This window comes from Salmo salar, chromosome 01 (genome assembly GCF_965601325.2).
Source record: "Salmo salar chromosome 01, fSalSal1, whole genome shotgun sequence".
Lineage (NCBI taxonomy): Eukaryota > Metazoa > Chordata > Actinopteri > Salmoniformes > Salmonidae > Salmo > Salmo salar.
In genome coordinates this window covers 101,989,643-102,010,061 of record NC_138291.1, presented here as the reverse complement: position 1 = coordinate 102,010,061, position 20,419 = coordinate 101,989,643, and the positions used below count along the sequence as shown (strand labels likewise).

The 20,419-nt window shown below is 44.7% G+C and overlaps 1 protein-coding gene across 1 annotated transcript in view; it reads left to right on the top strand.

The window, feature by feature from the left end:
- Window positions 1–19,528, top strand: part of LOC145875433 (neurexin-1a-like) — a 171,838-nt gene extending 152,310 nt beyond the window's left edge. Inside the window, exon 4 of the mRNA XM_082971483.1 lies at window positions 19,417–19,528. Coding sequence (XP_082827609.1) covers window positions 19,417–19,528 — 112 coding nt within the window. The remainder of the gene's footprint in view (window positions 1–19,416) is intronic.
- Window positions 19,529–20,419: the final 891 nt, after the last annotated feature.

Here is a 20,419-nt window from a genome sequence, read left to right as displayed (position 1 = left end):
TGGTTGGACTGTTTTAGGGTTGGTAGTTAGTAATCTCCTAGGTGTTGCGGTGGGTCTGTGTTAGGGTTGGTATTCGGTAAACTGCTAGGAGTTATAGTGGGACTGTGTTAGGGTTTGTAGTTAGTAAACTGTTAGGAGTTATGGTTGGACTGTTTTAGGGTTGGTAGTTAGTAATCTCCTAGGTGTTGCGGTGGGTCTGTGTTAGGGTTGGTATTCGGTAAACTGCTAGGAGTTATAGTGGGACTGTGTTAGGTTTGGTATTTCGTTTACTGCTAGGAGTTATGGTGTGACGGTTTTAGGGTTGGTAGTTATGAAATTGGTAGGAGTTAGAGTGGTACTATTTTAGGATTGGTAGTTAACTGCTAGGAGTTATATTGGTTCTGTGTTAGGTTTGGTAGTTAACAACTAGGAGTTAGAGTGGACTGTGTTAGGGTTGGTAGTTAGTTAACCGCAAGGAGTTAGAGTCGGTCTGTGATCAGGATGGTAGTTAGTTAACTGCTAGAGTGGACTGTGTTAGGGTTGGTAGTTAGTTAACTGCTAGAGTGGACTGTGTTAGCATTGGTAGTTATTTAACCGCCAGGAGTTATATTATTTATTTATTTCACCTTTATTTAACCAGGTAGGCAAGTTGAGAACAAGTTCTCATTTACAATTGCGACCTGGCCAAGATAAAGCAAAGCAGTTCGACACATACAACAACACAGAGTTACACATGGAGTAAAACAAACATACAGTCAATAATACAGTAGAAAAATAAGTCTACATACAATGTGAGCAAATGAGGTGAGATAAGGTAGGTAAAGGCAAACAAGGCCATGGTGGCAAAGTAAATACAATATAGCAAGTAAGACACTGGAATGGTAGATTTGCAGTGGAAGAAAGTGCAAAGTAGAAATAGCAATAATGGGGTAAAAGGAGCTAAATAAATAAATACAGTAGGGGAAGAGGTAGTTGTATGGGCTACATTTTAGATGGGCTATGTACAGGTGCAGTGATCTGTGAGCTGCTCTGACAGCTGGTGCTTAAATTTAGTGAGGGAGATATGCGTTTCCAGTTTCAGAGATGTTTGTAGTTAGTTCCAGTCATTGGCAGCAGAGAACTGGAAGGAGAGACGGCCAAAGGAGGAATTGGCTTTGGGGGTGACCAGAGAGATATACCTGCTGGAGCACGTGCTACAGGTGGGTGCTGCTATGGTGACCAGTGAGCGGAGATAAAGGGGGACTTTACCTAGCAGGGTCTTGTAGATGACCTGGAGCCAGTGGGTTTGGCGACGAGTATGAAGAGAGGGCCAGCCAACGAGAGCGTAAATGTCGCAGTGTTGGGTAGTATATGGGGCTTTGGTGACAAAACGGATGGCACTGTGATAGACTACATCCAGTTTATTGAGTATGGTATTGGAGGCTATTTTGTAAATAACATCGCCGAAGTCGAGGATCAGTAGCATGGTCAGTTTTACGAGGGTATGTTTGGCAGCATGAGTGAAGGATGCTTTGTTGCGAAATAGGAAGCCAATTCTTGATTTAACTTTGGATTGGAGATGTTTGATGTGAGTCTGAAAGGACAGCTTACAGTCTAACCAGACACCTAGGTATTTGTAGTTGTCCACATATTCTAAGTCAGAACCGTCCAGAGTAGTGATGCTGGACGGGCGGGCAGGTGCAGGCAGCGATCGGTTGAAGAGCATGCATTTAGTTTTACTTGTATTTAAGAGCAGTTGGAGGCCACGGAAGGAGAGGTGTATGGCATTGAAGCTCGTCTGGAGGGTTGTTAACACAGTGTCCAAAGAAGGGCCAGAAGTATACAGAATGGTGTCGTCTGCATAGAGGTGGATGAGAGACTCACCAGCAGCAAGAGCGACATCATTGATGTATACAGAGAAAAGAGTTGGCCCAAGAATTGAACCCTGTGGCACCCCCATAGAGACTGCCAGAGGCCCGGACAACAGGCCATCCGATTTGACACATTGAAATCTATCAGAGAAGTAGTTGGTGAAGCAGGCGAGGCAATCATTTGAGAAACCAAGGCTATTGAGTCTGCCGATGAGGATGTGATGATTGACAGAGTCGAAAGCCTTGGCCAGGTCAATGAATATGGCAGCACAGTATTGTTTCTTATCGATGGCGGTTACGATATCGTTTAGGACCTTGAGCGTGGCTGAGGTGCACCCACGACCAGCTCTGAAACCAGATTGCATAGCGGAGAAGGTGCGGTGGGATTCGAAATGATCGGTAATCTGTTTGTTGACTTGGCTTTCGAAGACCTTAGAAAGGCAGGGTAGGATAGATATAGGTTTGTAGCAGTTTGGGTCAAGAGTGTCCCTTCCTTTGAAGAGGGGGATGACAGCAGCTGCTTTCCAATCTTTTGGAATCTCAGATGACACGAAAGAGAGGTTGAACAGGCTAGTAATTGGGGTTGCAACAATTTCGGCAAATAATTTTAGAAAGAAAGGGTCCAGATTGTCCAGCCCGGCTGATTTGTAGGGGTCCAGATTTTGCAGCTCTTTCAGAACATCAGCTGACTGGATTTGGGAGAAGGAGAAATGGGGAAGGCTTGGGCGAGTAGCTGTGGGGGGTGCAGTGCTGTTGACCGCGGTAGGGGTAGCCAGGTTGAAGGCGTGGCAAGCCGTAGAAAAATGCTTATTGAAATTCTCAATTATAGTGGATTTATCAGAGGTGACAGAGTTTCCTATCCTCAGTGCAGTGGACAGCTGGGAGGAGGTTTTCTTATTCTCCATGGATTTTACAGTGTCCCAGAACTTTTTTGAGTTTGTGTTGCAGGAAGCAAATTTCTGCTTGAAAAAGCTAGCCTTGGCTTTTCTAACTGCCTGTGTATATTGGTTTCTAATTTCCCTGAAGAGTTGCATATCACAGGGGCTGTTCGATGCTAATGCAGAACACCACAGGATGTTTTTGTGTTGGTTAAGGGCAGTCAGGTCTGGAGAGAACCAAGGGCTATATCTGTTCCTGGTTCTAAATTTCTTAAATGGGGCATGCTTATTTAAGATGGCGAGGAAGGCATTTAAAAAAAAATAACCAGGCATCCTCTACTGACGAGATGAGGTCAATATCCTTCCAGGATACCCGGGCCAGGTCGATTAGAAAGGCTTGCTCACTGAAATGTTTCAAGGAGCATTTGACAGTGATGAGTGGAGGTCGTTTGACCGCTGACCTATTACGGATGCAGGCAATGAGGCAGTGATCTCTGAGATCTTGTTTGAAAACAGCAGAGGTGTATTTAGAGGGCAAGTTGGTTAGGATGATATCTATGAGGGTGCCCGTGTTTACGGCTTTGGGGTGGTACCTGGTAGGTTCATTGATAATTTGTGTGAGATTGAGGGCATCAAGCTTAGATTGTAGGATGGCTGGGGTTTTAAGCATGTCCCAGTTTAGGTCACCTAGTAGCACGAGCTCTGAAGTTAGATGGGGGGCAATCAGTTCACATATGGTGTCCAGAGCACAGCTGGGGGCAGAGGGTGGTCTATAGCAGGCGGCAACGGTGAGAGACTAGAGTGGGACTGTGTTAGAGTTGGTAGTTAGTTAACTGCCAGGAGTTAGTGGGACTGTGTTTGGGTTGGTAGTTACTGCTAGGAGTTATAGTGGTACTGTGTTAGGGTTGGTAGTTAACTGCTAGGAGTTAGAGTGGGACTTTGTAAGGGTTGGTAGTTAGTGAACTGCTAGAGTGTTACTGTGTTAGGGTTGGTAGTTAACTGCTAGGAGTTAAAGTGGGACTGTGTTAGGGTTGGTAGTTAATTGCTTGGTGTTAGAGTGGGTCTGTGTTAGGGTTGGTAGTTCGTGAAGTGCTATGAGTTAAAATGGGACTGTGTTAGGGTTTGTAGTTAGTTTACTGCTATTAGTTAAAGTGGGACTGTGTTAGGGTTGGTTGTTAACTCCTCCTGTTGAGTAACTGCATGGTTTGGCTCGTTGCTGCTTTGTCACTGAGAGACAAGAGAGTAGAGGAAAGGGAGGGAAAGAGAGAGAGAGAGATAAACACCGAGTAGGAGAGGGAGCAAAAGAGAGATGGAGTTAAACAGAGAGGAGGAGAGTGAGTGAAAGAGAGAGTGATAGAGAGAGGAGCATATAGTGGGGGTGGAGGAGAAGGGGAGAGAGAGACTAAGTGTGAACAGCCATATATTCCTCCTCCTCCTCCTCCTCCTCCTCCTCCTCCCCTCCATCATCATGCTGACAAAGCGCTTTCCCCCAAGCAGCAGACATACAGAGAGAGACAGAAGGGATTGAAGGGATTCAAAGTGCAAATCAGCTCCCTGTCTTCCTCTGGCGAGATTTCATCTATCTGTCCATCGCTCTATCCCTCTGTGTATCCCTCTATCTGTGCCTCTGTCAATCCCACTCTCTATCCCTCCCGAGTGGCACAGCAGTCTAAGGCACTGCATCTCAGTGCTAGAGGTGTCACTACAGAACCTGGTTTGATTCCAGGCTGTATTCCAACCGGCTGTCATTGGGAGTCCCGTAGGGAACATAATTGGCCCAGCGTCGTCTGGGTTGGGGTTTGGCCGTGGTAGGCTGTCCTAGAAAAGAAGAATTTGTTCTTAACTGACTTGCCTGATTAAATAAAATTCTGCCTGATTAAATAAAATTCTGCCTATCTGCTCTTACTTATAAATCCCATTCACTTTTTATTAATTGGAATGATTTTGTTCAATCTACGAGCATCTCTGAAGCTTGACAGCACCATTCGACACACAAACAAACAGCCTTATACATTGACCGAACACAGACTAAAACACAACACATTTTAAGCCCGATCAAGTATCAGATATCAGATTGCATCTCCTTTCATGACGTACGTTCTCCAAAAAATATTGTCTGTCTTGGGCAGATCATTTTACATTTTTACATTTTAGTCATTTAGCAGACGCTCTTATCCAGAGTGACTTACAGTAGTGAATGCATACATTTCATACAATACATTTTTTTGCGATAGCGACAGATGACATATGAGGAAATAGATTACTAAATACAGCAGAGGAATCTCCCTCCTTCCCATCTGAGTGTGTGTGTGTGTGTTTCTGTGCATGTATGTCTGTGTTCCCCTATGTGCACGTGTCTGTTTGTCTGTTTGTCTGTGTCTCTGTGTGTCTGTGCCTCTGTGCGTGTGTGTCTGTCTGTTAGTGTGTGTGTGTGTGTGTGTGCGTGTGTGTGTGTGTGTGTGTGTGTGTGTGTGTGTGTGTGTGTGTGTGTGTTTGCACGCTCAAGCAAATATCAAATTGCAAGTCAAATGTAAAAGCATCTTTGCCTCCCAATCATCATTCAACAGCAGAGGGAGAAACAACCTGCCAATTTATAGGTCCTGTATATAGGCCTACATCTTATGTATATCTTCACTAAATATCTGCAATTGTGGGCCGTGACAAGATGAGCTTTTGGATAGAATTTTCCAGCTAGTAGGCAGGGAGGGAGAGACAGAGTAAGGCAGGGAGAAAAAGAGAGAGAGAGAGTCTTTCTGAATTAGAATATGGGTTTTAACAAATTTACAGAATGGGGAGAGAGGGAAGGTAGGGGGATAAAAGGGGCTTCCAGAATTAAAATAAAATGTATATATTACAGAGTTGTGTCTAGAATGAGTTCTGTCTGGAGTGCCTAGAATGTGTTCTGTCTGGAGTGTCTAGAATGTGTTCTGTCTGGAGTGTCTAGAATGTGTTCTGTCTGGAGTGTCTAGAATGAGTTGTGTCTGGAGTGTCTAGAATGAGTTGTGTCTGGAGTGTTTAGAAAGAGTTGTGTCTAGAGTGTCTGGAATGACATATTTATGAGTGTTGTATCAGTATTTCAGTGGACAGGGAGTGTTTTAGCTGCCTGCGGGTTGCCCAGACCCTTGGCTCAGGCAGACAACAGCCTGTCAGGCAACAGGGTATATATCTTTATCCTATCACAGCCCTCTCTCTGGAGTTGTCTGTTGATGTCAGTTTGTCACTTTGCACTCACTTTGCACTCTTGTTGGCACCAGTCCATGTCTCTCTCTCTCTCTCTCTCCCTCCCTCTCTCTCTCTCAATTTCAATTTAATGTCTTTATTGGCATGGGAAATGTATGTTCACATTGTCAAAGCCAGTGAAATAGATATTAAACCAAAGTGAAATAAACAATCCAAAAACTGACAGTAAATATTACACTCACAATAGTTCCAAAATAATAAAGGCATTAAATACATTAAAGATAATAAAAGTGGCGCTGACAGACATGGCAGCTCAGATAGGGCAGCTCAGATAGGGCAGCTCAGATAGGGCAGCTCAGATAGGGCAGCTGATAGGGAGGCTCAGACGGCAGCTGATAGGGAAGCGGATGGGACAGCTGATAGGGCAGCTGATAGGCAGGCTGATAGGGAGGCTCACATATGGCAGCTCAGATATGGCAGCTCAAATAGGCCAGCTGATAACGAAGCTCAGATAGGGCAGCTGATAGGGAAGCTGATAGGGCAGCTGATAGGACAGCTGATAGAAAGGCTGATAGGGCAGCTGACAGGGCAGCTGATAGGGTAGCTGAAATGGAAGCTGATAGGGAAGCTGATAGGGAAGCTGAAAGGGCTGCTGATAGGGAAGTTGAAAGAGCAGCTGATAGGGAGGCTGAAAGGGCAGCTGATAGGGAAGCTGATAGGGCAGCTCTGCTTCTAGCTCCTAAGCAACTTGTTAGTATATATATTTTTTTGTGTTATTTCTTACATTATTAGCCCAGAACATTTTTTGTGTTATTACATACAGACGGAATTAACTTTTGGATATCAGAGCGGCGGTAACTCATAGCATTATGAGCAGGAATATTACTATCCCGAATTGGATCCTTTGTTCGTACCCGGAGAAGAGGTATTCTGAGTGAACTTCTAGTCAGACTCAGGAGGCGAGCACACCATCCACTGCATGTGAGGATATTACTCGCTAATGTTCAGTCTCTGGACAATAAAGTAGACAAGCTTAGGGCGAGGATCTCCTTCCAGAGAGACATCAGGGACTGTAACATACTCTGTTTCACGGAATCATGGCTCTCTCGGGATATACTGTCCCCGTCCATAAAGCCAGCTGGGTTCTCAGTTCATCATGCAGACAGGAATAAAGAACTATAGGGGAGAAGAAAGGTGGAGGTGTAAGTTTCATGATTAACCTCTTTAGAGGGTGTGGGACGCTACCGTCCGACCTGGCCAACATCCAGTGAAATTGCAAAGCGCCAAATTCAAAAACAGAAATACTCATTATAAAAATTCATAAAACATACAAGTATTATACATCGGTTTAAAGATTAACGTCTTGTTAATCCAATCACGGTGTCAGATTTCAAAAAGGCTTTACGGCTAAAGCATACCATGCGATTATCTGAGAACAGCGCCCAGCAGACAAATCATTACAAACAGTTACTAGCCATGTAGAGGAGTTACACAAGTCAGAAATAGTGATAAAATTAATCACTTACCTTTGATGATCTTTGTATGGTTACACTCACAAGACTTTGTTTTGTTCAATAAAGTCCCTCTTTATATTCAAAAACCTCAATTTTGTTCGCACATTTTGTTCAGTAATCCACAGGCTCAAAGGCAGTCACAACAGACAGATGAAAAATCCGAAAAGTATCAGTAAAGTTCGTAGAAACATGTCAAACGATATTTATAATCAATCCTCAGGTTGTTTTTAGTCATAATAATCAATAACATTTCAACTGGACAAAAGCTTTGTCAATATAAAAGGAAAACAAGAAAGGCGTGCTCTCGGTCACGAGGATGAAAAACCTCTGGGACACTGAATGGTCCACTTATTCAAAGTGGTCTTACTCCCTCATTTTTCAAATACAAGCCTGAAACAATTTCTAAAGACCGTTGACATCTAGTGGAAGCCATAGGAAGTGCAATTTGAGTCCTAAATCAATGGATACTATAATGGCATTCAATAGAAAACAACAAAATAAAAAACATCCCACTTCCTGGATGGATCCCACTTCTCAGGTTTTTGCCTGCCATATCAGCTCTGTTATACTCACATACATTTAGAGTGTGTTCTATCCAAATCTACCAATTATGTGCATATCCTAGCTTCTGGGCCGGAGTAGCAGGCAGTACACTTTGAGCATGCTTTTCATCCGGAGGTGAAAATAGTGCCCCCTACCCTAGTGAAGTTAACTACTCATGGTGTGACTGTGATAACATACAGAAACTCAAGTCCTTTTGTTCACCCGACCTGGAATACCTCACAATCAAATGCCGACCTTACTACCTCCCAAGAGAATTATCTCCAGTTATAGTCACAGCCGTGTATATTCCCCCTCAAGCCGATACCACGACGGCCCTCAAGTCTTTACACTGCACTTTATGCAAACTTGAAACCACATATCCTGAGGCCACATTTATTGTAGCTGGGGATTTTAACAAAGCACATTTAAGGAAAACACTACCAAAGTTATATCAACACATTGACTGCGGTACTCGCTTAGGAAAAAAACTACACCACTGCTACTCTCCTGCCTACAAGGCTCTCCCCCACCCTCCCTTCAGCAAATCAGATCACGACTCAATTTTGCTCCTCCATTCCTATAGGCAGAAACTCAAACAGGAAGTACCTGTGCTAAGGTCTATTCAACGCTGGTCTGACAAATCGGAATCCATGCATCAAGATTGTTTTGATCAAGCAGACTGGAATATGTTCCGGTTAGCCTCTGAGAATAACATTGATGTTTACATGGACACGGTGACTGAGTTCATCAGGAAGTGCATAGGGGATGTTGTTCGTACAGGGACTATTAAAACCTACTCAAATCAGAAAATGTGTATAGATGGCAGCGTTCACGCAAAACTGAAAGCAAAAACCACCACCGCATTTAACCATGTCAAGGTGACTGGGAATGTGGTTGAATACAAACAGTGTAGTTATTCCCTCCACAAGGCAATCAAACAGGCAAAACATCAGTACAGAGACAAAGTGGAGTCGCAATTCAACGGCTCAGACACAATACATATGTGGCAGGGTCAACAGACAATCACGGATTACAAAGGGAAAACCAGCCACATCGCGGACACATACTTCTTGTTCCCAAACAAGTTAAACACCTTCTTCTCCCACTTTGAAGATAACACAGTGCCACCGACGCACCCGCTCCCAAGGACAGTGGGCTCTCGTTCTCCATGGCTGATTTGAGTAAGACATTTAAGATATTTATTGAATCTCTTCCTATCCCAGTCTGCTGTTCCCACTTGCTTCAAGATGTCCACCATTGTTCCTGTACCCAAGAAACTGTCATCATGAAGTACTTTGAGAGGCTAGTTAAGGAATCATATCCACCACAGTGGAGAACGTGGAAAGCTTCAAGTTCCTTGGCATAAACCTCACTGACAAACTGAAATGGTCCACCCACACAGACAGTGTGGTGAATCAGGCGCAACAGCGCTCCTTCAACCTAAGACCCTCAGGAACTTTAACAGATGCATAATTGAAAGCATCTTGTCGGGCTTTATCACCGCATGGTACGACAACTACACCATCCGTAACCTTAGGGTTCCACAGAGGGTGTGGCGGTCTGCCCAACGCATCAGCGGGGGCACACTGCTTTCCCTCCAGGACACCTACAGCACCCGATGTCACAGGAAGGCCAAAAAGATCATCAAGGATGTCAACAACCCAAGCCACGGCTTGTTCACCCTGCTATCATTCAGAAAGTGAGGTCAGTACAGGTGCATCAAAGCTGGGACCGAGTGACATAAGCTGTTTTTCAATCTCAAGGCCATCAGACTGTTAAATTGCCATCACTAGCCGGCTACCACCGGGTTACTCAACCCTTCACCTTAGAGGCTGCTGCCCTATATACAGTACCAGTCAAAAGTGTGGACACACTTACTCATTCAAGGGTTTTTCTTTATTTTTACTATTTTCTACATTGTAGAACATTAGTGAAGACATCAAAGCTATGAAATAGCACATATGGAATCATGTAGTAACCAAAAAAGTGTTAAACAAATCAAAATATATTTGTTAAATTAGATTATCAAAGTAGCTACCCTTTGCCTTGATGACAGCTTAGCACACTCTTGGTATTCTCTCAACCAGCTTCAACTGGAATGTTTTTCCAACAGTCTTGAAGGACTTCCCACATATGCTGAGCACTTGTTGGCTGCTTTACCTTCACTCTGCAGTCCAACTCATCCTAGACCATCTCAATTGGGTTGAGGTCGGGTGATTGTGGAGGCCAGGTCATCTGATGCAGCGCTCTAGCACTCTCCTTATTGGCCAAATAGCACTTGCACAGCATGGAGGTGTGTTGGGTCATTGTCTGATTGAAAAACAAATGATAGTCCCACTAAGCGCAAACATGATGGGATGGCGTATCGCTGCAGAATGCTGCGGTAGCCATGCTGGTTAAGTCTGCCTTGAATTATAAATAAATCACTGGCAGTCTCACCAGCAAAGCACCCCCACACCATCACACCTCTTCCTCCATGCCTCATGGTAGGAACCACACACGCAGAGATCATCCGTTCACCTACTCTGCGTCTCACAAAGACATGTTGTTTGGAACCAAGAATCTCAAATTTGGTCTCATCAGACCAAAGGACAGATTTCCACCAGTCTAATGTCCATTGCTCATGTTTCTTGGCCCAAGCAAGTCTCTTCTTATTATTGGTGTCTGCAATTTCTGGGACTGGTAACACTAATGAACTTATCCTCTACAGCAGAGGTGAGTCTGGGTTTTCCTTTCCTGTGGCGGTCCTCGTGAGAGCCAGTTTCATCATAGCGCCTGAAGGTTTTTGCGACTGCACTTGAAGAACCTTTAAAAGTTCTTGAAATTTTCCGTATTAACTGATCTTCATATCTTAAATTTATGAAGGATTGTCATTTCTCTTTGGTTATTTGAGCTGTTCTTGCCATAATATGGACTTGATCTTTTACCAAATATGGCTATCTTCTGTATACCAACCCTACCTTGCCACAACACAACTGATTGGCTCAAACCCATTAACTTCTTGTGGATTAGTGGGATGCTACTGTCCCATTTCAACAATTTCCGGTGAAATAGCAGAGTGCCAAATTCAAATTAAATTACTATAAATATTAAACTTTCATGAAATCACAAGTGCAAAATAAAGCTTAACTTGTTGTTAATCCAGCCAAGGTGTCAGATTTCAAAACTTCGAAAGCAAACCATGCGATTATCTGAGGACAGCACCCAGCACACAAATGCATAACAAATCATTTTCAACCAGGGAGTTGCGACACGAAAGTCAGAAATAGCGATATAAAAAATGCCTTACCTTTGAAGATCTTCTTCTGTTGGCACTCCAAAAGGTCTCAGTTACATTACAAATGGTCCAAATTGTCCTTTTGTTCGATAATGTCCTTCTTTATATCCAATAAAACTCAGTTTAGCTGGCACGCTTCAGTCAATAATCCACTCGGTTTCCCTCCTTGAAAATGCATACAAAATGAATCCCAAACGTTACCAATAAACTTATCCAGACAAGTCAATCAACGTTTATAATCAAACAATCGGTACCCCAATAAAATAAACAATAAAATTGAAGACAGAGAATCGTTATTGTCTTTACCGGAGAAAAATACCAAAGAACGCGCTCTCAGTCACGAGCTTGGAAACACTACAGCCAAAATGGGAGCCACCTAGAAAAACTACAATTTCTGGCTCATTTTTCCAAAAACCAGCCTGAAACTCTTTCTAAAGACTGTTGACATCTAGTGGAAGCCCTAGGAACTGCAATCGGGCACGATTTTGCCCTATTATAAATGTGCCAGCCATTGAAATCAGTGGTAGGATTCATTTTTATTTTTGGGGATGGATTGTCCTCTGGGTTTTGCCTGCCATTTCAGTTATGTTATACTCACAGACATTATTTTAACAGTTTAAGAAACTTTAGAGTGTTTTCTATCCAAATCTACCAATTATATGCATCTGGGCCTGAGTAGCAGGCAGTTTACTTTGTGCACGCTTTTCATCCGGATGTCAAAATACCGTCCCCTATCCCAAAGAAATTAAGAAGGAAAGAAATTCCACAAATTAACTTTTAACAAGGCACACCTGTTAATTGAAATACATTCCAGGTGACTACCTCATGAAGCTGGTTGAGAGAATGCCAAGAGTGTGCAACGATGTCATGAAGGCAAAGGGTTTTGATTTGTTTAATACTTTTTTGGTTACTACATGATTCTATATATGTTATTTGATAGTGTGAATGTCTTCACTATTATTCTACAATGTAGAAAATAGTAAAATAAAGAAAAAACCTTGAATTCGTTGGTGTGTCCAAACTTTTGACTGGTACTGTATATAGACAATCACTGGACACTTTAATAATACGAACTCTAGTCACTTTAATAATGTTTACGTACTGCTTAACTCATTTAATATGTATATACTGTATTCTATTCTACTGTATTTTAGTCATTGCCACTCCGACATTGCTCATCCTAATATTTATATATTTATTAATTCCATTCTTTTACTTTTAGATTTGTGTATCGTTGTGAATTGTTAGATACTTCTGCACTGTTTGAGCTAGGAACACAAGCATTTCACTACACCCACAATAACATTTGATAAATATGTGTATGTGACCAATACAATTGGATATCGATTTTGATTTGATTTGATTTCAAATGTCATATTATGTGCAAATAGTTAAAGTACAACAGGGAAAATAAATAAACATAAATATGGGTTGTATTTACAATGGTGTTGTTCTTCACTGGTTGCCCTTTTCTTGTGAAAACAGATCACAAATCTTGCTGCTGTGATGGCACACTGTGGTATTTCACCCAATTGATATGGGAGTTTATCAAAGTCAGTTTTGTTTTTGAATTCTTTGTAGGTCTGTGTAATCTAAGGGAAATATGTGTCTCTCATATGGTCATATGGCAGGAGGTTAGGACGTGCAGCTCAGTTTCCACTTCATTTTGTGGGCAGTGTGCACAGAGCCAGGTCTGCCTACGGCGGTCTTTCTCAATATCAAGCCTGTGCTCACTGAGTCTGTACATAATCAAAGCTTTCCTTATTTTTGAGTCAGTCACAGAGGTCAGGTATTCTGCCACTGTGTACTCTCTGTGTACTCTTGTTTGCTCTGTTTTTTTGTAAATTCTTTCCGATAAGTAATTATCTCTATCTCTCCATCATTGTCTCCCCCGACTCTCTCGCTCTCTCATTTCTCTCTCTTTCCTTCATTCTCTGTCCCCTTCTCCTCTCCCTCTCTCCCTCCCCCTCTCTACCCTATCCCCTGTGCTGACAGTGAGCTGTGGTCCGTGGGGCCGGTAGGCTGGCTTGAGCTGCATGTTAAGGCATAGAGGAATAGAGGGAGGGATGGAGGGAGCCAGGGCCGGGGCTGATGCGGGTGACCTTGGGTCTGGAGGGAGGGAAGGAGAAAAGTAGAAATGGAAGGGTGGGAGGTAGGGAGGAATGGATGGAGGAATACACAGACAGCATGCCGAAAGAAGGGGTAGGAGTATTGAAACCATTGTCTCCCTTTTGTCAGCCCTGTATGACGTATCAATATTTAACACTGAGAAGAGATTGCTTACTATGCCTGTAGAAGACTAACAAGGACTGGTTTGGACTCCCTCCCGTAGTCCTCTCTCCTCTAGTCCTCTCTCCTCTAGTAATCCCTCCTCTAGTCCTCTCTCCTCTAGTCCTCTCTCCTCTAGTCCTCTCTCCTCTAGTAATCCCTCCTCTAGTCCTCTCTCCTCTAGTAATCCCTCCTCTAGTCCTCTCTCCTCTAGTCCTCTCTCTTCTTGTCCTCTCTCCTCTAGTCCTCTCTCTCCTCTAGTCCTCACTCTTCTAGTCCTCTCTCCTCACTCTCTATTCTCTCTCTCTCCTAACTCTCATCCTCCTCTTGTCTCTCTCTTTCCTCTCTTCTCCTCTCTCTCTTTTTCACTCCTCTACTCTCTTTCACACCCGTGATCACTCTCCCTCTTTCCCTGCAGTATATGGACATTATGTATTTCCTTGGCACGCCATCAGAGAAAGAGCATCTCTTCTCCTGATGGCCTACGGAAAGAGAGCTTGGGCAGTTGCTACCTTTTGTATGAATGAGTGCTCTGTCAACAACATTGATCCACAGTGTAATTGGCCGCTACTGTCTGTGTGCCACAGAACCGACCGCAGTGCCGCAGCAGTAGTGGATCCATGTTTCACAAGCAAAGCCAACAATGGAAGAGATTAATTCGGAAACGCTCTTGCACGTTCAATTGTGTAAACCTATGACATCACCATGGTAATGAATCAAGGGGGGTGGATGAGGGTGGCAATAGAATGATAGTGTAGCGATGTACGCTGAGAGTCGGGAAGCAAGTTCAGGGAGTGAATACATTTAATAAATAAATGAACAAAACGAGAAACATGAACAGCTCACCGACATGAAACAGATACAGGCAACAATGACGACTGGGGAAGAAACCAAAGGGAGTGACATATAAAGGGCAGGTAATCAAGGAGGTGATGGAGCCCAGGTTACTGTCATTATGCGCATAACGCTGGTGACAGGTGTGCTCCATAACAAGCAGCCTGGTGACCTAGAGGCCGAAGAGGGAGCACACGTGACAGATAGGTGAGGAGGGGTGTCGAGGTTCAATATAAGGCTAGGTCATCTCTGTCCACAGTTAGCAGAGAGGAACATACTGCATTTTGTCTACAGGGAGCAGAGAGGGACATACTGCACTTTGTCTACAGGGAGCAGAGAGGGACATGCTGCACTGTGTCTACAGGGAGCAGAGAGGGACATGCTGCAGTGTGTCTACAGGGAGCAGAGAGGGACATGCTGCACTGTGTCTACAGGGAGCAGAGATGGACATACTGCACTGTGTCTACAGGGAGCAAAGAGGGACATGCTGCACTGTGTCTACAGGGAGCAGAGAGGGACATACTGCACTGTCTATAGGGAGCAGAGAGTTGCATACTGCACTGTATGAGTGTCCTAATGCCGTAACTGCCAAAATGTGTTATTTGAGTGAGTGTCTGGGGAGAGACAGTGAAATATTTATTGACCGCCACACCATTGGTGTGTGTGTCTCCCCGTGTGCATGTGTGATGTAGCGAAGATACATCAGCTTCCTCTCCTCTTCCTCTGCACAAGCCTAACCAAGCAGCACCTGTGTATTGCCCTCACTGTCTCCGCTCTCGTCCCCTTGTCCTGCAGACGTGTGTCCTCAGGGTGAACATACTCTCCTCCTGCAGACGTGTGTCCTTAGGGTGAACATACCTTCCTCCTGCAGACGTGTCCTCAGGGTGAACAGACTCTCCTCCTGCAGACATGTGTCCTTAGGGTAAACATACCCTCCTCCTGCAGATGTGTCCTCAGGGTGAACATACCTTCCTCCTGCAGACATGTGTCCTCAGGGTGAACATACTCTCCTCCTGCAGACATGTGTCCTTAGGGTGAACATACCTTCCTCCTGCAGATGTGTGTCCTCAGGGTGAACATACTCTCCTCCTGCTGACGTATGTCGTTAGGGTGAACATACCTTCCTCCTGCAGACGTGTCCTCAGGGTGAACACACTCTCCTCCTGCAGACATGTGTCTTTAGGGTGAACATATCTTCCTCCTGCAGATGTGTCCTCAGGGTGAACATACCTTCCTCCTGCAGATGTGTCCTCAGGGTGAACATACCTTCCTCCTGCAGACATGTGTCCTCAGGGTTAACATACCTTCCTCCTGCAGACGTGTGTCCTCAGGGTGAACATATTCTCCTCCTGCAGACGTGTGTCCTCAGGGTGAACATACTCTCCTCCTGCAGACTTGTGTCCTCAGGGTGAACATACTCTCCTCCTGCAGACGTGTGTCCTCAGGGTGAACATACTCTCCTCCTGCAGACTTGTGTCCTCAGGGTGAACATACTCTCCTCCTGCAGACGTGTGTCCTCAGGGTGAACATACTCTCCTGCAGACGTGTGTCCTCAGGGTGAACATACCTTCCTCCTGCAGACATGTGTCCTCAGGGTGAACATACTCTCCTCCTGCAGACGTGTGTCCTCAGGGTGAACATACTCTCCTGCAGACGTGTGTCCTCAGGGTGAACATACCTTCCTCCTGCAGACATGTCTCCTCAGGGTGAACATACTCTCCTCCTGCAGACGTGTCTCCTCAGGGTGAACATACTCTCCTCCTGCAGACATGTGTCCTCAGGGTGAACATACTCTTCTCCGTGAAAAGAAAATCAGGACAGCTGTGTTTAAGGGAAGCAGCTATGAATGTTTGATAAGTACGGGAATGCACTTTAAATTAGCTAGGTCAATGTTAAAGAGTAGCCAGCACCACTCCCAGTCTTAATGGCCTGTTCTGGGCCAGACCTGTTCAAGTTAATCACAGAGAGGGGTCGGGCAAGTCTGCCATACTGCTGGACATGAGGCACCAAAACTGTCTTCAAATACTTTTTGAAATCATAAGAAAGATATCAGCCGGCTTTGATTGAACTTGCCCAGTGCAATAGAACCAATGGACATTTTTCAAATAGTATTTGAACCTAGGTATGTTAATCACAAATACATGGTTTCAGGCCAGCCAGTCTGCAGGACACGAGGGCACAACTCCAACCCTCTGACAAACTCCTCTCAACCCCTCTCTGTCTCTCCCAGACTTCACCCAGCAGAAGGCCCTCCTTTTGTAGTGGAATGAATCAAGCTAATGGGCCCCATAGATCTGTGCAGTCGTCTCAGGGCTCATATTTATGGCTTGAAGAGCCATTACGTATTGGTTAGGTGTCACTCCTCTCCCTCACACTGACTGACTGCCACCCTGGGGTCGCCAAGGAAGGACACTTTTGGACACTGCAGAACAAATTCCTCTAAAGAGAGTGAATGTGTGTGTGTGTTCTCAGAGTACTCTCTGAGCCAAATGGTCCAGTACCTCCAGCTAAGTACCTCTGGGCCCCTATGAAGGCATTATGAATGGCTTAGATATTGTTTTAACACATTGGTCTTTGCAGGAAAAGCCTAGCATAATAAGACTAAATGAGGGTTTCTCAGAGGAGTGCTTCTCTCTGTGGCTGTTAGTGGTGGCTGTGTGTGTGTATGCATCCGTGTGTGTGTGCATGCATCCGTGTGTGTGTGTGGGTAGAATGACTGATGCCCTTGGTGGTGCCTGTGCCCTGTGCTGTAGCCCTTCTGTGTTTACAGCTACTGCTGCATTAGTGACATCTGTCAAGGATTTCCACATGCTATTTGCCATTACCTCGCAAACCCAGTCACACACACACACACGCACAACCGCAGGCACACACACACGCACGCACGCAGGCAGGCATTCACACACACACATACACACACACACTCACTCACTCACTCACTCACACACCTTAACTCACTATGCAGTACATGGAATATAAAGTATATTAAATGATAAGCCTCCATATTGACTAGCACTGTATTAAAACAGCCCCAAGCAACTTGATGAAATGTGCCGCATGCTACAATACAGGCTTTCAAATTGCATCGTTTTCTCCCTAATTTTAGTAGCAGGCTAACTCCATTTGATGCCATTTTGGTTTATGTGATTCTCTCTGCATTGCAGAAAAAACAGGGCCTAGATTTTACATTTATTTTCATGGAATATTTATTGATACTTGGTAGTCCCATTGAGATTGTTAGACAGTGTTGTAGTGTTATGTTGCTATGGTCTGCTATGGTGTGTTGTGTAGTGATGTTGTGGTGCTGTGATGTGATGAGTAGCGTGTAGTGCTTTTTTTACCTTTATTTAACTAGGCAAGTCAGTTAAGATGTTTTATTTTTTTACAATGACGGCCTAGGAACAGTGGGTTAACTGCCGTTAACTCCCGGCAGAACAACAGATTTTTACCTTGTCAGCTCAGGGATTCAATCTAGCAACCTTTTGGTTACTGGCCTAATGCTCTAACCACTAGGCTACCTGCCGCTGTGGTGTGTTGTGGAGTGGTATGTTGTAGTGTTGTGGTGTGATGTTGTGGTGTGGTGTGGTATGATGTGGTGTGGTGTGGTGTGATGTTGTGGTGTGATGTTGTGTTGTGGTGTGATGTTGTGTTGTGGTGTGGTGTCATGTAATGTTGTAATGTTGTGGTGGGATATTGTGTTGTGTTGTGGTGTGTTGAGGTGTGTTGTAATGTTGTGGTGTGGTGTGTTGTGATGGTGTGTTGTGTTGTGGTGTTGTATGATGTGATGTTGTGTTGTGGTGTGGTGTGTTGTGTTGTGGTGTGATGCTGTGGTGTGTTGAGGTGTGTTGTAATGTTGTGGTGTGGCATGTTGTGTTGTGTTGTGGTATTGTGTGATGTGATGTGTGTTGTGTTGTGGTGTTGTATGATGTGATGTTGTGTTGTGTTGTGGTGTTGTATGATGTGATGTTGTGTTGTGGTGTTATGGAATGGTGTAATGTTGTGGTGTGATATTGTGGTGTGATGTTGTGTTGTGGTGTGGTGTTGTGGTGTGGTAGGGTTTGATGTTGTGGTGTGGTGTGGTGTGGTTTGATGTTGTGGTGTGTTGAGGTGTGATGTAATGTTGTGATGTGATGTTGTGTTGTGGTGTGATGTTGTGTTGTGTTGTGGTGTGTTGTCTTGCAACATAACATTGTAATAGAGGAGCTACAAACTGAGCTCTACCATGGTAGCTGTGAATGTCATACATTTGCAAAGATAAGCATCATCCTGCTGGATTGTTCTAGAAAGATAGGCATCTTCCTGCTGGATTGTTCTAGAAAGATAGGCGTCATCCTGCTGGATTGTTCTAGAAAGATAGGCATCTTCCTGCTGGATTGTTCTAGAAAGATAGGCATCTTCCTGCTGGATTGTTCTAGAAAGAGAGGAGTCATCCTGCTGGATTGTTCTAGAAAGATAGGCGTTATCCTGCTGGATTGTTCTAGAAAGAGAGGTGTCATCCTGCTGGATTGTTCTAGAAAAATATAATACGTTTTCTTCTCTTTGTATCTTTTCTCTCCTGGCATTTCTCTTCCTGAGAACTGCAGGCTTGTCTAAGACGTAGTGGCTGTGTCCCAAATGGAACACTGTTCCCTATACATTCTCTATGGGCCCTGGTCAAAGTAGTGCGCTATGTAGGAATAGGGTGCCATACTGAAAATTTAGCTCAGTGAATAGCTAGATGTATTGATCGAATGCCATTTTGTCACATCCCATCTCTCACTGACAATTGAGTATAGATCAATGGCTGTTCAGAACTCCTTCTTTCCTCTCCTCTCCTCTATTCTCCAGGCACTAAATACAATAACTATCAGGCATTGAATTCAGTCTGAGAGAGCGAGGGAGGGGAAGAGGGAGAGGAAGAGATAGCATGATAGCGTGATCTAGATTGATAGAGAGATAGAGATCAGAATGTTATGATAGGCAGGTGGATGACTGGACAGACTGAATACAGTATCATTCAGATCACTGACCTCTATCTGGGTCAAATGATTATTGCTCCTCCTTTACTTCTCATGTCATTTAGTCTGAGTTGTACCTAAGCTGAACCAAACCAGGCAGGGCTCCAAGAAGGGCTCCAAGCAGGGCTCCAAGAAGGGCTGCAAGCAGGGCTCCAAGAAGGGCTCCAAGCAGGGCTCCAAGAAGGGCTGCAAGCAGGGATCCAAGTAGGGCTGCAAGTAGGGCACCAAGAAGGGCTCCAGGCAGGGCTAAAAGAAGGGCTCCAAGCAGGGCTCCCCTTCCAATAACCAGTCTAGTCAGGGAAAAGCAAAAGGCAGAGTGAGCCTGTACTGTAGGTCCAGGAGATCCTGGAGGACCTGGAGGGCCAGGGATTGTGTGGGGCTTTGATGTGAGATGGTTCCAGGGCCTAGATGGGGCCTATCCCCAGCTCAGCCATAGAGAAACTCCAGGGCCAGTCAGTAGGGCTCCCCTTCCATCCCCAGCCCAACCAGAGAAAGCCACAGAGAGCCTCCAGGGGCAGTTAGTAGGGCTCCCGTTCCATCCCCAGCCCAGCCAGGGAAAGCCACATATAGCTTCCAGGGCCAGTCAGCAGGGCTCTGGTCCTTTGAGATGTTGCCACGGTTTAGGAGTTAATCCAGTGTTTTGAGATGGTGCCAGGGTTTGGGAGTTAATCCAGTGTTTTCAGATGGTGCCAGGGTTTGGGAGTTAATCCAGTGTTTTGAGATGGTGCCAGGGTTTGGGAGTTAATCCCGTTTTTTGAGATGGTGCCAGGGTTTGGGAGTTAATCCCGTTTTTTGAGATGGTGCCAGGGTTTGGGAGTTAATCCCGTTTTTTGAGATGGTGCCAGGGTTTGGAAGTTAATCCCGTTTTTTGAGATGGTGCCAGGGTTTGGAAGTTAATCACGTTTTTTGAGATGGTGCCAGGGTTTGGGAGTTAATCCCGTTTTTTGAGATGGTGCCAGGGTTTGGGAGTTAATCCAGTTTTTTGAGATGGTGCCAGGGTTTGGGAGTTAATCCAGTTTTTTGAGATGGTTCCAGGGTTTGGGAGTTAATCCCATTTTGAGATGGTGCCAGGGTTTCAGAGTTAAGCCAGTGTGATGCA